The following is a 15,515-nucleotide window of genomic DNA, read 5'->3' as shown; positions in this document are numbered from 1 at the left end:
AGGCAGAGGCAGGCACACTGCTGTGAGTTCGAGGCCAGCCTGGTCTACAAAGTGAGTCTAGGTCAGGCAAGGCTACATAGAGAATCCCTGTCTCAAAAAACCAAAACAAACAAGCAAACAAAAGACTCAGAATCCTTTATTTTTATCTTTATTTTTTAGTCAAATTTACCCTGATTTGTGCCTGCTGCTATTCATTTTTCTGTGTCATGGGAAAAATTCTGTCTGGGGGTTATAATTTTTGTCTCTAATGATTTTTTTTTCTTGTTTTTTTCTAGACAGGGTTTAGCTTTGTCGCCTGTCTGTCCTGGAACTCACTCCGTAGAGAAAGGTGACCTTGAACTCAGAGGTCCGCCTGCCTCTGTCTCCCTGAATGTAGCTTTTACTAGCTCAGGTTACCAACAGTGATTTGATTGGTTTAAACTCTGTCTTATTCTGTTCCTTTTCTACCACAAATCCATGAGTGGCTTTCTGTGTTGCTTATAATGGAATTCATTTCTTACAGTTGCGTCTGTGATCTGTAGTCTTCCCTCAGCCCACTGACTATCTTGTTGACCTTTACTGCTTAATATCTCCCACCTGGATCACTCTGAATTTCTCTGATCTTTTGGCCTCAGAGGCTTTTCTACTGGATGTCCATATGGCTGGCTCTTTTACAATCTTCAGATCTGTGTTTAAAGGTGACATTTATCTTAGACCCTCATAATTGGAAGAACCGTCTATTGATGGTAGCTCATTTTGTACCATGCTACTTTACATTTTACTGGTTTACTTTTTAAATTGTTTGCTTTGGTCTTATATACAAACTCTACAAGGACAGAACCGTTTGTCTGCTTTGTTCAATGCTGTAGTTTCACTGATGTAGTGTACTTTGGAGGACAGCAGATTCTCAACAAATAGTTGTTAAGTTGTTAAGTGACTCACAAATTATGATAATTTGAAATTCAGTTTGTTTGTTTTTCTTAAAAAGAAAGATATTTCTACTTATTGGTGAGAAAAGAATAGTTCAATGAAGAGGTGTGAATTGTACTTTTTGTTTCCTAGTGCTCTTTTGCTTTAATTTTTGTTGTATTTTAAACTGTATGTGTGTGTTTGTGTGTGTGTGTGTGTGTGTGAGCCTGTGTGTGCATGTCTGTGTTTTATTAACATTTTGGCTCTTGAATCTTGTTAGAATCCTAGATTCCAGACATTTAAATTTCTCTCTTTAAAAGTACGAGTATAGGAAGAGTTGCCTTAGCTTGAAACAGATGGACATTCTTCTAGGGAGCAAAAAGGTGATGGATTTAGCTGTTGAGACAGCAGTCAATTTAAAGAGTTTTAATCTAAAAGAGCATTATTCAGTTTTATTCAGAACAGAAACATATTCTCTCCTAAGTAATTGGCTGAGACCAGAACCATTAATAAATTGAATAAAGATTTTGCTAATGCCAAAGAACTGTGCTCTTAGCAGGATTACCCTGATTATGTCATCATGTTCCAAGATGTGCGCTGCTAAATACAGCTGATGTATTTTTTCAGTGTTGCCAATTTTGAGATCATTAGTTGAATGACATTTCACTGTCCTCAAACTTGTACTATTCATATATTTTTGACACGGAGCCATAGCAATTTGAAAGTCATTGATGTGTCTTACCAATGTCTTAAATTTAAGTTTGGAGATAAAACTCATGATAGGTACTTTGGGTAAGTTTGTAGGTCAAGAAGTGCACATTTTTGTTACCCTGAAAGTGAGACCATACTGCATCTTGAGGATAAAGTTAGGGCGTATTCCTAAATTGTGATGTTTATAATAAGCATTTCTACCTCTTGAGACTTGATGATTTGGTAACATGAAATGCAGAGTGTTGAAAATAGATCACTGGTTCGGTCAGTTTCCTTTTGGACTTTTGCAGAAGGCAGCATTTTCCTGCTGTCCTCTGGAGACTGCTCAAAGCGTTGTCTTCCCAGAGATCAGCACTGTCTGCTCTGTGGAGGGAGACAGTCATTTAGGAGATCACCCTGAGTTCAAGGGCGGCATGGGTTGTGTTAGTGAGTTCTCGACATATCTGGGCACCATAAGGCAAGACTTTTTAAAATAACCAACCAAACAAGAAAGAGGCTTTTAAGAATGACATTCTCAGCTTTCTCTTTCAAGTGAATTTGCATTTTCAAAAGCTGGAGCCTTCCACAAGTGTTGTCCTGGTGTAAAGTCCCAGGTTTCCCTTTTCTGGTATTTACTAGTCTCTAACTACTACAGATAATTTGTTGTCAGCTCAGGTTGAAGCTACACACGTTTCCTCACCAAGCTTCTTACTATCTCACTAGAGACCTGTATGAGAGCAGGGAGCATTGGCCATGCCACAACCTGAGGGCTGGCCTGTCTTCAGATTTCCTCCACCAAACAAACTAGTCCATCACCTTTATACTGAACTTCACTCAAGTTTTATTGACAGGGCAGGATACATGATTCTTTGATAGAATGTCACACAAATGGCCCCTAACCCAGTCCCTGATGGAGTTCTTGTTTTCCCTGAACTCTCAGAAACCAGGCCTTCATGGTACACATTCTTGTCTTCCAAGTTCCCACTAGAATGGTCCTTTGAGACTTTTTTTAGTCCAAAATCTTTTGTTTCTGTTGCTTCACTGCATGAGAGCTTCTTGTCTGTTCTCTTTTCACTTCCTATTTCACTGTAGGAGTGCTGGGATTATAGATTTGTGCCAGCATATCATAGGGCTTCTTATGTGGGGTCTAAATATTGAACTTAGGTCTTCAGGCTTTTATGGTCTCAGATTGTTTTCCGGACTGCAGTCTTTAAAATTGTGCTCTTGTCTACCATATCTAATCCTCTTTTATTTTGTTCTTATCATTCAATACCATACAATATTGCTTACTTATTAATCATCAGCGGGTCTTTTATCCACTCAAATGTTGGCTTCAGGAAAGTAGGTGTCTTCATTTTTTTCTTTTCAGTGTACGTCACTGAGTAAGTCCTTAGAGCAGTTACAACACTGAGCTAATGCTGGAGTGTGGGGAGTGATCCAGAACAACTTGTTATCCATCAGGGAGTGTCTCCACATCTGTGTATCTGTAGCATCTGTAACTATATCTTTGAAAGTATTGTTTCTTACAGCTTTGACCTCGTGAAAGGAGTCTCTGAGCTGTTAGGCATGTTGAGGGAATTTGTGATAGGCCTGTGGTTTTAAACTGACTTTACAGTGGCTCATATTTCATTGCCTCTGGGGTAAATGCCAGTGTTTGTGTGTGTGTGTTTGCGTTTGCTCTCTCTTCCTTTCTGTCTGTCTGTCTTGTCTGTCCCTGTCTCTCTGGCTATCCCCTCTCCATTTACTTGGGGGATAGGTGCCACCTTCTGGCTTTTCCACCACGTGAAAGGAGGTGGTGACTTGAGCATGTGAGCTTATCTGCACAGATGGCTCCTGACTTATTTACTGACATTTGTTTTCCATATGCTTGCCATCAGTTCTGCTACAGTTCTGACAGTGCGCAGAGTGCTGAATTCTGTTACCAGCTGACTAGCTGGCATTTTGAAATGTGACCTCCTGCACTGTGCTTTTTGGAGTTGAGACATAAGTGTGGAGAGCATTGCCAGCTTTACACTACAGCTCTGACTGATTCATCATTTCCACTACTGTTTAAAAATGGATAAAAAACTGAGGTGAAAATGCAGTTTTATAGACATTGTCATAAGAATTAATACTATTTACTCAGGTGTAGCAATCATCACAATTCCAACAGGACCAGGTTTTCTCTCAAATTGTGGGCTTGTTGCTTAAGATTCATACATATGTGGATAACTGTTATAGTTACCCTCTGCTGTCAATTTGACATGAACTTAGTGTTACTTTGAAAGAGAAACTTCAACCAAAGAATTGCCTCCATCAGATTGGTCTATTACATGTCTGTGGTTTTTTTTTTTAGTTGCTAATTGGGGTAGGAGGGCTCAGCTCCCTGTGGGTAATGTCAGTCCTAGGCAGGTGGGCCTGAGCTGTAAGAAAGGCAGCTGAACAAGGCAGAGGGAGCAAGTCAATAAGCACCAGTTTTGCTCATGTTGTCCTTGTATATACACACCCATTTCTCTCCCCTGCCCATTTTGTGTATCCTAGACAACCACAGATCTCTTGTCCTTCTGTATTGTCGTTTCAAGGGTGGTACATGAGGGGAGTTCTGCTGTATATAATAGTCTGGGTTGACTTTTGGCTCATACCTACAATTTTCTAGAGATTTCTCCTTGCATGCCAATTCCTTTTTTGTTGCCATAGTATGTATAGAACATAGTTTAAACATTCAATTATGGAAGGACACTTTATATATTTCCAGTTTGGGATTATTACAGGTGATTGTCATGAACATTTGTGTGTAGGTTGCTGTGTGAACTCAAGTTTTTATTTGTCTCATAATTTTTAAATCATATGATAGCTTTTTTTTTCTAAGAAAACTAAAGTGACTATATTGTTTTGTATTCCTACCAGCAATGATCTACATTCTCCATTTGTTTGCCAAAGTTTGTATTGACACATTTATCTGTTAAAAAAGCCATGTAGTAAAGTCTCATCATTGCTTTATTTGCATTTCTCTGATGATCAGTGACGGTTAGCATTTTTCTTGTGCTGATTTGCTGTTATATCTCTTCTCACCTGAGATGTCTCCTCATGTGTTGTGCATATGTAAAAAATACTGTACTTATGTCATTTCCACTTTTCCCTCTCTCCTTCCTACTCTAGTGACACCCCCTTAATTCATGATCTTTTTTCTTATGTATTATTGCAAAACACACACATATATGTGCATACACACATGCACCCACACATACACACATGCACATAACCTACCAAGTCTGTTTAGTGTTGCTGGTATGTACATGTATTTAGGACTGACCACTTATGATTGAATAACCTCTCATGGGGATCATCTCTGGACAAAACCGATTTTTCCCCTCAGCAACTGTTTATTACCTGTAGCTCTTTGTCTAGAGGTAGGACTGTGGTGGATCAAATGAGAAATGCCCTCTGTGCGCTTTCACACTTGAATGTTTGGTGCTGTTCGGGAAGGTAGTGGATGAGGAGCTGGAGCCTTGCTAGAGAATGCACATCACTGGGGGCAAACTTTGACCCATTCCTTTTGAGGGGGTATTTTTTTTTTTTTCTAGACAGGGCTTTTCTATGTAGCCTTGGCTGTCCTGGACTTGCTTTGTAGACCAGGCTGGCCTTGAACCCACAGAGATCCGCCTGCCTCTGCCTCCCAGAGTGCGGAGATTACAGGCGTGCACCACCACACCAGGCTGCCTTGTTCCATTTCTAGTTTACTCTCTACTTGATATTTTCAGTTGACAGTGTGTTCTCTTAGCTTCCTGTGCCTCCTGCACCCTCCCTCCAGAACTACAAGCCAAAACAAACTGTTCTATAAGTCACTTTTGGGCATAGTATTGTAACAACAAAAAGAAAGAAATTCAGGAGCCTTGTAAAATGTACCCTCCATGTTGTCCTATCAGCGGGCGTGGGCATTATTGAGGTCTTACTTAGACAGCTGTATTGTTAGGGTTTCATTAATTCAGTGTCTACATCTCATAGCTGGCAGTATCTCATCGCTGGCACCCTGGTCCTCTGGGTCTTACAGTCTTTCTGCTGCCTCCTTTGTGATGGTCTCTGAGCTTTATGAGTTGCGATGTGCTCGAACTCCATGTTCACCTGTCCTGCGCAGTTGGACCAGTTGTGGATCTCTGTAACAACCCTATCTGCTGCAAAAACAAAGTTCTTTGATGAAGGCTGAGAGCCACATTTTAAGTTGTGTCCTATGGTGTGAGTACTCCTTATTTATATAAAACACCAATCCTTTGTCAGGCATGTGGTTTGCACATAATCACTCCTCGTGTACAGCGTGACTTGTCTTTTAATGGGGTCATCTGCAGAGCAAAAACTGATTTTGTTGATGGTTGATTTACCGGTTTTCCTCTTTGAATTCTGCTTTTATTTTCAAATATAAAAATTCTTTCCTGCTTCTAAATTTTCTTTTACAGTTAGTTCAACTTAGATTTTGATTTTTCTTAGACTTTCTTTTTGTTTTGGGCATTATTTAAAAGCATGTGGTTAACTTCCAAATATTGGGTCTTTTTTTTTTTTTAATGTTCTTCCAGTAACTAATTTCTAACTAATACCCTGGTGAATACACTGTGTGTATCAAAGTAATGTATACCTGGGTGGCAAACACAGTGAGATTTACAAATAGTAATAAAGCTTGAAATATAATATTAACTCATTTAGAACAAAGGTCAAATATTTTATTTATAATAGAAATAAATCTTAAAATTCTTCTCTAAAGGATTTAGAATGTAAAATCAACTCTGGCATCAAATAAGCTATCTGAAACAATTTGATAGAACATATTTGAAAATAAACAGCTATATGCTTTTATTAAAACAAAAGAAGCGGGTATGTTAAGAAGAGAAATGTGGTATACACTAGAAATGAGAGTCTGTATTTAGAAACTGAAGGAGTAAGATGAGGTTTGGTTACTTGTGTGGTATGGGACTCAGAGGATGTTTTCACATTGCCAGTAAGAGAAGTCAAGCCACGTAAAGCCAGAACTGAATCATGGAACTAAATCCATAGGAAAAGAAACAATTCCCACATAAAATGCTTTCAAAGAGAGAACAGAAATTTATTGCAGTTTTGAGCAAATGGGGAAGACCTGCCCTGAAATCAGCTAGGCAGGCATGGAAGCAATTTAAATGTCCGTAAGTTCTTAGAAAGGCTTGAGAAGAGACTTAAGAGAATTACTGGAAAAATAATAGACAGTGACCTTGACCTGAAAGGGAGGGCGGGAGAGCAGTACCTGTTTTAATATCCTATTTGTCAGATGCCAATACTTTTATGCGTATCTTGTTGCCCACAAGGGCTCAGTCCAGTGGTTGAATCAGATTTCCTCAATTTTAACCCAAAGTGAAGAAACTGGTGCTTGGAATTAGGTGAATTGTCCAGTAGCAGGGAAGTAGGAAGAATGGCCCTTGGACTTTGAATACAGATCCAATTGATTGACCAGGGAAAATGCCAGGTTCCTAAGATGATTGAAGAGGTCACACCTGCACTCCAGCAATGTGGGATGTGATACGTGCCTCCATCTCTGAAGATGTCACCTGAAAAATGCAGCTCAGGTGGTTTGTCCGGAACATGCCTTACAGTGTTGGTTAAGTCTTAGTGGCACTGTCTTTGCCGAGTTTCTTCTGGAAACTTCGTCACTTGTCAGTACAGGTCAAGTGTCCCTCACCTAAAATGCGTGTGACTAGAAGTGTTCCAGACTTTGCATTTCCTCAGATTTTGGGATATCTGCTACTCGTTACCAGCTAAGCATGTACAGTGTGAAGTGTGTAATTCAAAATAACCCAAGTTCCAAGCTCTTTGTGTGGCACATTATTATTGAAAAATTACCAGATTTTGAACCATTTTTGGTGTTTGGATTTCTGGATCAGGAATGTTGAAACTATGTACCTTTTCCTTTTTTTAAAGCAATTTCTCTTTCCCTCTGTTGAAGAAAATAATAGATATTTCTTTTAAAACCTGGGTACAGGAAAAACACAATTTCTACATTTTATCATCATCTTTCCCGCATTGAACATATTAGGAGATCCAGACAGCCTCTCTGCCTGCATGAAGAATATGCACTCTATCATAATTGGCAGTATTTGCATCCCATGTATGTAGCCCATGCAGCCTTCTTTGGCATGGTAGGTACGAAGTATGCCTTTCTCTCATCCAAAAACTTTTAATACTTCTTTTTTTAGAGAGCTACTAGTAAAAATTTAGCTGCTTATTTATTTGTGTGTTTAGCTGTGTGTGTTCACTTACCATTCTTTACTGTATGTTTTGAGATTAGGTCTTTCACTGAGCCCAGAGCTCATTGATTGGCCAACTGGCTAGCCAGTGATCTCCAGGGATCTGCCTGTCTGGTCCCATGCCCTGCATTTTACATGGGTGCTGGGGATCTGATTGTCATGCTTGCTTGACAAGTGCTTTACTGATTGAATATCTCTCCAGCCATATTTATTATTTTTTAGCTTTAGAGAGTTAATATTATAGCCATTTTTGTTAATTTGGACCATGTTCAGAATTGTGCTTTATAGAGCAATTATGTTAATATTTCACTGAAATTTTACATGGACATAGGAGAGAGAAGAAAGTCATCTATCAGCTAAATAGTAACATTTTCAAGAAAGAAGCAGTGTTTGTTAGATGCTTACAGTTCTGGAATGAGTTGAAAAAAGCATTTAAAATACTACTGCTTTATTCTCCATGTGTTTAATGTTATTTTGCTGACATTTAAACTAAGACCCTGTGTAGGATAGGTTTTTGTCAGCCTGACACAAACCAGAGTCATCTGAGAGGAGGAAAATGCCTTCATCAGTAGAGAAAATGCCTTAATCAGATTGGCTTGTTGGCAAGTGTTTGGGCCACTTTCTTGATTAATGATTTATGTCTCATCTGTCTTGAGCTGGTGCTCTTAGGTTGTCTGAGAAAACAGGCTGAACAAGCCACAAGACACAGACCAGTAAGTGGCAGTAAGCACAGTCCATGGCCTGTGCTTTAGTTCCTTCCCAGCACTCAACCAAATGAGCTATATCCCTAACCCATTTTCTGCTTTCATCAGTTCCTGCCCTGACTTCTCTAGATGATGGACCACGAACTGTAAGCTGAAACAAATCCTTTCCTCCCCGAGTTGCCTATGCTTATAAGTGTCTTTACCACAACTAGGAAGCAAACAAATGTAGACCCCACATTTTAAATTTGAATATAAACAATACAACAAAATTCCTGAGTATTTTAACGTAGAAATATACACCGAACAGTGTTTTATTTTGAACAGAGGTAATAAAGCATAACTAACTTAAGGCAGAGCTCTACACAAAATTTCATTTTGTTCCATGTAATTAAAACATTGATGACAGCTATATTTGCTTCTCATTATAGGTCTCAGAGGACTAATTAGTGTACCATAAGACTTTCACCTTGGTAGAGAGAATGGATTTTATTCATATTTGTATCACCAATGCTTATGTTAGCAAATAACATGTTCTAAGCAGTGTAAGAAGTTACATCTTTTAGTTTTTCTTTTCAGGTATTCATGTATTTGATATATACATGCAATTTATATTGTAGGAGAGTCCTTAGTTTACAATTTTCTATAGTTTGTTTATGATCTAATTTTGGCTGTGAATTCTTTATTGGTCTAGTATAAAAGCAACATTGTAGCTATCACAGTACATAAACCTATTTTTGGGTCAAGTTAATTTTGACCTCTTGGGTTAGATGGTGAAATTTTTCCACACTGAATTCCCCCTCCCCCATCCCATTTGTAACACAAAAGCAGTGGGAGTAGATACTTTGGCATTTACATTGATGACTATGCACTAATCAGGTACACTTTTTTTTTTTTTTTTTTTTTTTTGAGACAGGATCTATAGTCCAGGCTGGCGTCAGACTCTCACTGGGTAGAGTTGAGGATGCCCTTGGGCCTCCTGCATCTACCTCTGGGTACTTGGATTCCAGGAATGCGCTACCACACCAGATTAAGGACCTAATAGAGAACCCTGGGCCTTGTGCTGGTCAGGCTAGCACTCTGCAAATTGAGTTATGTCCCTGACCCATTTTCTGCTTTCATGTGACATGTGCTGATGACTCTCACTTAAATCAGTTTCTCTTAAGTTTTTATTCTGACATGATTTCAGACTTAAAAAGTTTTAGTTGTAATAGAAGGGATATTCATTTGCTTTTTTACCTTGATCAACAAGTTGTTTTCCTTTGTAGTCTGTGAATTGTAGCTAGGAAAAGTACCTGTTTCACTATGTTTTGTTTTCTTTGTCTCCCAGGTCCACTGAAGAGAGACTCTCCCCCCCTCTTTTTTATTTGTTTGTGAGCTTGTCCCCTGTAGTAAGTGTGTTTACCTTCTGAAGTCTCTCTTCCTATAATGTTTCGGGGTACTGACTGCTGTTCTGTGAAACTCCGTTTGTGAGCCTGTGTGTGTGCAGGATGAGTAGCGCATACTCAGCAGTTTGCTCAGGCTCTTAGATAGCAGGCAGAAATCAGCAAACAGTTACGTACTCATTATATTATGGGGAATTGAAAAAGCCTTCAAAAGAAGCATGGTCAGTAGCAATAGGCTGCTTGCATGGACTAAGACTTGTGGGTTTGTTGGCTTTGCCTGCCTTTATTTTTTTAAAGATTTATTTATTGTTTATACATTATTATGTCTGCATGTACAGAGACACAACAGAAGAGGGCACAAGATTTCACTATGGATGTTTGTGAGCCACCTTGTGGTTGGTGGGAACTGAACTCAGGACCTTTGGAAGAACAGCCAGTGCTCTTAACCTCTGAGCCATCTGTCTAGTCCCCAGCTTTACCTGTGGCTGTCTGTTTATCCGTTATTCTCCGCGCTGGTCTGTTGACTGCTTTAGAACGGTGGTGGGAACTGGGCGAACGGTGCCTAAGAGTGGGCGAGCTAAAGTCTCCGACAGTAGTCACCTTCATTCAGAGCACCAGACACTCCGAGGGTTAAGAAAGGTCACCTGAGTGTGTAATCACAGGGCAAGCTGCACATGGCAAACATGTTTTTCCATAGGGGCATATAAAACCAGCCAGCTGTAGTGAATAATCTAAAGTGAGCTCACTCCTATCCGCTTCCCCTGGGAGGGGTGTGAAAGCACGTTCTAGGAACAATGCCGTGTTTTTCAAAAAACATAGGTCATAAGACTCTTGTCTTCTTTCCTTGGAGTTTTCTTATAAGCACTCGGAATTCCCCTCACATGACTGCCTTCTTGAACCATGTTCTAACAGTAGTCAAGGCCACAGACACTCTTAATAGGTTTTTTTATGTGGAGCGGGTGGTGGAGAACTTTTCCAAAATTGGATGCAATTGTAAATGCATGTGCATTGTTAAAAGATAATATTCTATACTTTTCGGTTATCAAATGGTTGATCCCCAATTAGTACCTTTTAGAGGTAAAGTTCTACTTTTTTTGTGAAATGACTCATTTCTTTTTAATATTTTTCCAAAATAAATATGCATAATAAACATACCAAAAATATATGTTTAAAAATTCATGTGTTGTTAAACTTAAAAGTCAAATACATAATAGTTTCTTGCACTAATGATTTAAATTGTAAGTTATACTTTTCAAAATCATAATGTGTACTTTTAGCACAGGAAGATATTTATGACAGTATTGTGAATGAATACATACCTACTTAGGAAGAGACAGACATATTGGAAATTGTACAGATGTGGAAAAGTTAGGGCCATAGATGGCACTAAGGAGATGATACAGCATTTAACTCTTCATAAGTTATTGATGTGGTTTCCCTGTTGTGCTGATGAGTAAATTGAAGCTTAGAGAAGTCAGTTGCTTAATTAAGGTCAGCTTAAACATAAGCCCACAAGATCACAGTTTTGACTGTTACTAAACCAAGTGGCAGGTATAGGGTAATGCTTACTCTTCACTAAAAAAAAAAAAAGTATCTACTAGGCATGCTTTAGTCAGTAGATAGCCGATTAACTCTCCTCTCTCTTTTCTCTTTTCTCTCTCTCTCTCAGTTGGGGGGGGAGGGGAAACAGAAATAGAGATGCCAACCAACCAAGAAAATTCTGGCTCTTAAGTTATAGTTCTCACTTCTTAAAAAGCCATATCTAGTTGGAAACATAACTGAGTTTTGGCCTCCTCTTCCATCCATTCATTCATTCATTCATTCATTTATTCATTTTAGTGTGAATATGCCTTCTTAAAGAATTCCTGTCAGGGCTGTTGCAGGTTACAGGGATATGAAGGTGATTGATTCTTGCTTCATCATTATGGAGACTATAGTCAACCCTGAGAAGATGTAGGTAGATTCCTACAATATTCTGATCTAAATACTAATAGGAAAGGAAATAGTGTCCTGAGAAGTAGAGTGACAACTACAGAGGGAAGAGAAGGAAGAAACACAGACATTACATAGGAGCCAAAGAAGAGACATGCAGATAGCACAGTGTATCCTAGGCCTCACATTTGGTTCGGTGTGGCGGGGCTATAGACAGCTTTCAAGGGATGTTACAACACAGGATTGGAAAGGTGGTTAGTTCGCACATTTGATGAAATTTTTATACCAGACTTAGGACTCAAAATTTTGGATTTGTTTTGTAAGACAGTTACTGAGTCTTTAAAGAAGGAACAAAGTGGAATTCTGAGATTGGGTTAGAGAAAAGGTAGGGACTCAGAAACAATCTGTGGTTCTTTTTGAAGAGAAGGGTAACAGCCATCTGAACTTAAGTACTTTGGTGAGCACTCGAGAGGTACAGAAAAAGTTAAGTGACCACACCACCTTGTATTTATCATCTCTGTTTTCTGTTTTAATAGCTGTAAAGGAGATGGAGAAGCAGATGGCTCAGGTAGATGGACTTCTGTTTTATATGGGGATGGAGATCTTGAAAGACTCCGCCTTTGCCGGGGTTGAGGGAACGATGGCTTCCCTGGGAGCCAAAGCAGGATGTGCACATTCAGTAGTGGTTGTCTTGCACCAGTGTTAGGCAGCACCGAGAGGCATGCATTAATTTACAGCATGGATGGGCTCAGCCAGTAAGGTCAGGAACTACTTACAGATCCATGTGAATACCTAGAAGGTGATTTTCCCAAGGACCGGATGTGTCAATGCTTTTTGGAGGTCTGTTCTTATGACTGTTGAAAACAGCGGTGGGCTCCTATTAGATACCTTCCCAGAGACTCTTTTGGTCAGTGTTAGCGGTCAGCATGTTAAGGCTCCTTAATACACACCTTTAAAGTGAGTTTCGACTTGTTAAGGGTAGGTTGTTTTCTCTTCTAAACCTCTGAAAGAGCCGGGAGAAGCAGAAGCGAGCCTCTGTTTTCTCATCACATCTTCTCCCACGCTGATGATTCTTTCCATTGCACTCTTTTCAGCCTGGCCTTGAGTCACTGCTGTGTCTGTTCAAATGTCTTTCAAATTAAGTGATTAGTATTCTGGTTGAGTAAGCATTGTGAGGCTGGCATTCAGACCCTGTGTAGCAAAGGTGGTTTGGTTAAATCATCACGAAGGCTGTGTTGTCAGAGGCTTGCAGCTACTGCACTTCACAAAACTTGAAACTTGAGACTTTCAGGGAACTGAATCTAAAACCACATGATCATACTGCTGAGTCTAGTCTCCTAAAGCTGTTTGTGCTGTGTAATAGGGAACCTGATTTTGTCCTACCTGATTGACATGTACTCTTGTGTTAGTAAATTCAAAGGAAACAATCAGTTTCCACCGTAATTGGGAGCCATAGTAAGTTAGTGTACTTGGCAAAGTATAATGACCTCTCTGGTACCACGGGCTAGCTCATAGGTCAGCAGTTTCTTGCCTGGCTGTCTTCTTACTGACTGTAAATCATGGTGTGGGACTCCTAACAGGGGGAGCAGGAGCTGTCTCTGACTCAATGTTTCCTGCCTTTGGGATCCATTCCTTGTCTAGCCTTAATAGGAGAGGAGATGCCTCATCTTTCTGCATATGCCATGGGTGGTTGATACCATGGGAGGTCTGCCCTTTTCTGAAGAGAAATGGAGGAGTAGATTGGGGAGTTGGTGGGGGCTGGTAGAAGAAGGGAGGGGGCAGAGGGACTGGGAGGAGAGAAGGGAGGAGAAACTGTGGTCAGGATTAAAAAATAATCAACAAATATAAATCTTTGTAACTTACTTATCTTAAAATAACAACAAGGTTTTTAAAACCATTGGCTGAAGTGGATATGGTAGCTCATGTCAGTAATTACAGTACTTGGGAAGGTGGGGCAGGAAGATCAGGATTTGAAGGCCATCCTGGGCTACATAATGGGTTTGAGAAACATTCTGTGTCTGTCCACCCTCCCAATAAATCAACCCACCGTCAGCTCTTTTTGTGTACTTGGATTGATAGCATTTTTATTGTTTAGAGTAGTCTGTTAAGAAAACACTTTTACTGTTGGATTTGTCATGTATGACAGGAGGCTGATCTACTGGGTCTAGAGGGAAAGTTTACAGAGATTTCAGGTTAAAGGAGCCTGAGATTGACTTTCCATTAAGTCCAGGCTATTTGTGTTGATTCCTACAGAGTGGAAATGTGCTTAGAGTTGACTGGTTTTTTTTTTTTTTTCGTCTTTACCATCTGAACCTAACCCTCACTTGTCTTTTGTAGCTAGAGACAGTGGGATGGCAGCTTAACCTGCAAATGGCTCACTCTGCTCAAGCAAAGCTGCAGTCTCCTCAGGCCCTGCTGCAGCTGGGGGTAAGCAAGGAAGACTCCAAGGTAAGAAGGCATGCCCTGGGGAAATGAGCTATTTTGTTTGTTAGGTCTTCCGCTTCATGGAGAGAAGAGCCTGGATTTAAAATGTAAGTGCAAATCAATTACAACAGCTTATCCTGTAATGTGCTTTTTTTTTTTTTTTAATAAGACCATTTTGCAATGTTTTCATTTGTGTAATGTAAAACTTTATGGAGTTCCTATTAAATTATTGTTTTTGATGCCCCCCCCGTGTGTGTGTATGTGTGTGTGTGTGTGTGTGTGTGTGTGTGTGTGTGTGTAAGCTGTAAGCTGCATGCATAAAGGGAAAAAGACATTTGTTGTCCAGCCAGTTTTTGGGACAGTGGGACAACCTGAATTGCATTTTGGGGAATAGTGCGTTCATGTGTTTAAATCCTAACTCTTGCAAGATAGATTTTTGCATCAGTTTTACACCATAGGGCGGTTTCTCCTTTAGTATCAATTTTAGAATAACCTGAACATAATTAATATAGGTGAAAGACACGCCATGAAAGGTGTCCCACTATGGCTTCTAGAGAAATATATTTCAGAGGTAATGGGAGCTACCTGTCATATTTTGTATAGTAATTACCTTTTAAGATGGGAAAGGGAGAGTAAATTTCCCCTCTAAAAAGATGAGACTTTGTATCATCTTGAGATATTTAACTAGAACTGGGAAATGGGGTGCTGAAGATGGAGAGGTTACAGAGACGGAATGTATTCTTCCAGTAGCTGCATTTATAATGGGATAGAATGTACTTTGATAGTGTGTTCACAATTAGTTCTTATGTCATAGGCATTTTTGTCTTTTTAAAGAACTGGGCCAGTAGCCAGCCCAGGTTATATAACCACAAAATATTGATGTGATTTAAGTCTTATATATAATGAATTACTTTAATGCAGTGCTCCAAAATCATTTCCTTTCACATATTTTTCATTGGAAAATAACACACACTTACTGATCAAGTGTCAAACTGAGAAGTATATTATTCTTGGTGCCGCAGCTTAACAGTGACCTAATTCAGGCGGGACACCTGATCTCTGTAAGACTATTCATTTCTCTCTTTGTAGGATGTAGTATGTATCTTGTAGGTCTCTGTGGGATTACATGTCTACTGTGTGTAAAGCACCAAGGCCAGTGTGGTAAATTTACTGTACGCACTGGTTTTTATCATCATCACTACCATCAGTACAATGTGGGTACCTGAAACAGAGCAATCAGTCAATCAGTCCAT

The 15,515-nt window shown here is 39.6% G+C and overlaps 1 protein-coding gene across 2 annotated transcripts in view; it reads left to right on the top strand.

The window, feature by feature from the left end:
- The window catches only part of Commd10 (COMM domain containing 10), a 132,239-nt gene that overhangs the window by 18,317 nt on the left and 98,407 nt on the right, over positions 1-15,515 (top strand). For both annotated transcript variants that reach the window (XM_060377301.1, XM_060377300.1), the window contains one exon: positions 14,176-14,286. In XM_060377301.1, the coding sequence (XP_060233284.1) occupies positions 14,176-14,286 (111 nt within the window). The remainder of the gene's footprint in view (positions 1-14,175; positions 14,287-15,515) is intronic.

This window comes from Meriones unguiculatus, chromosome 2 (genome assembly GCF_030254825.1).
Source record: "Meriones unguiculatus strain TT.TT164.6M chromosome 2, Bangor_MerUng_6.1, whole genome shotgun sequence".
Lineage (NCBI taxonomy): Eukaryota > Metazoa > Chordata > Mammalia > Rodentia > Muridae > Meriones > Meriones unguiculatus.
Note: the sequence above shows the minus strand (reverse complement) of the source record. Positions and strands in the feature narration are given on the sequence as shown.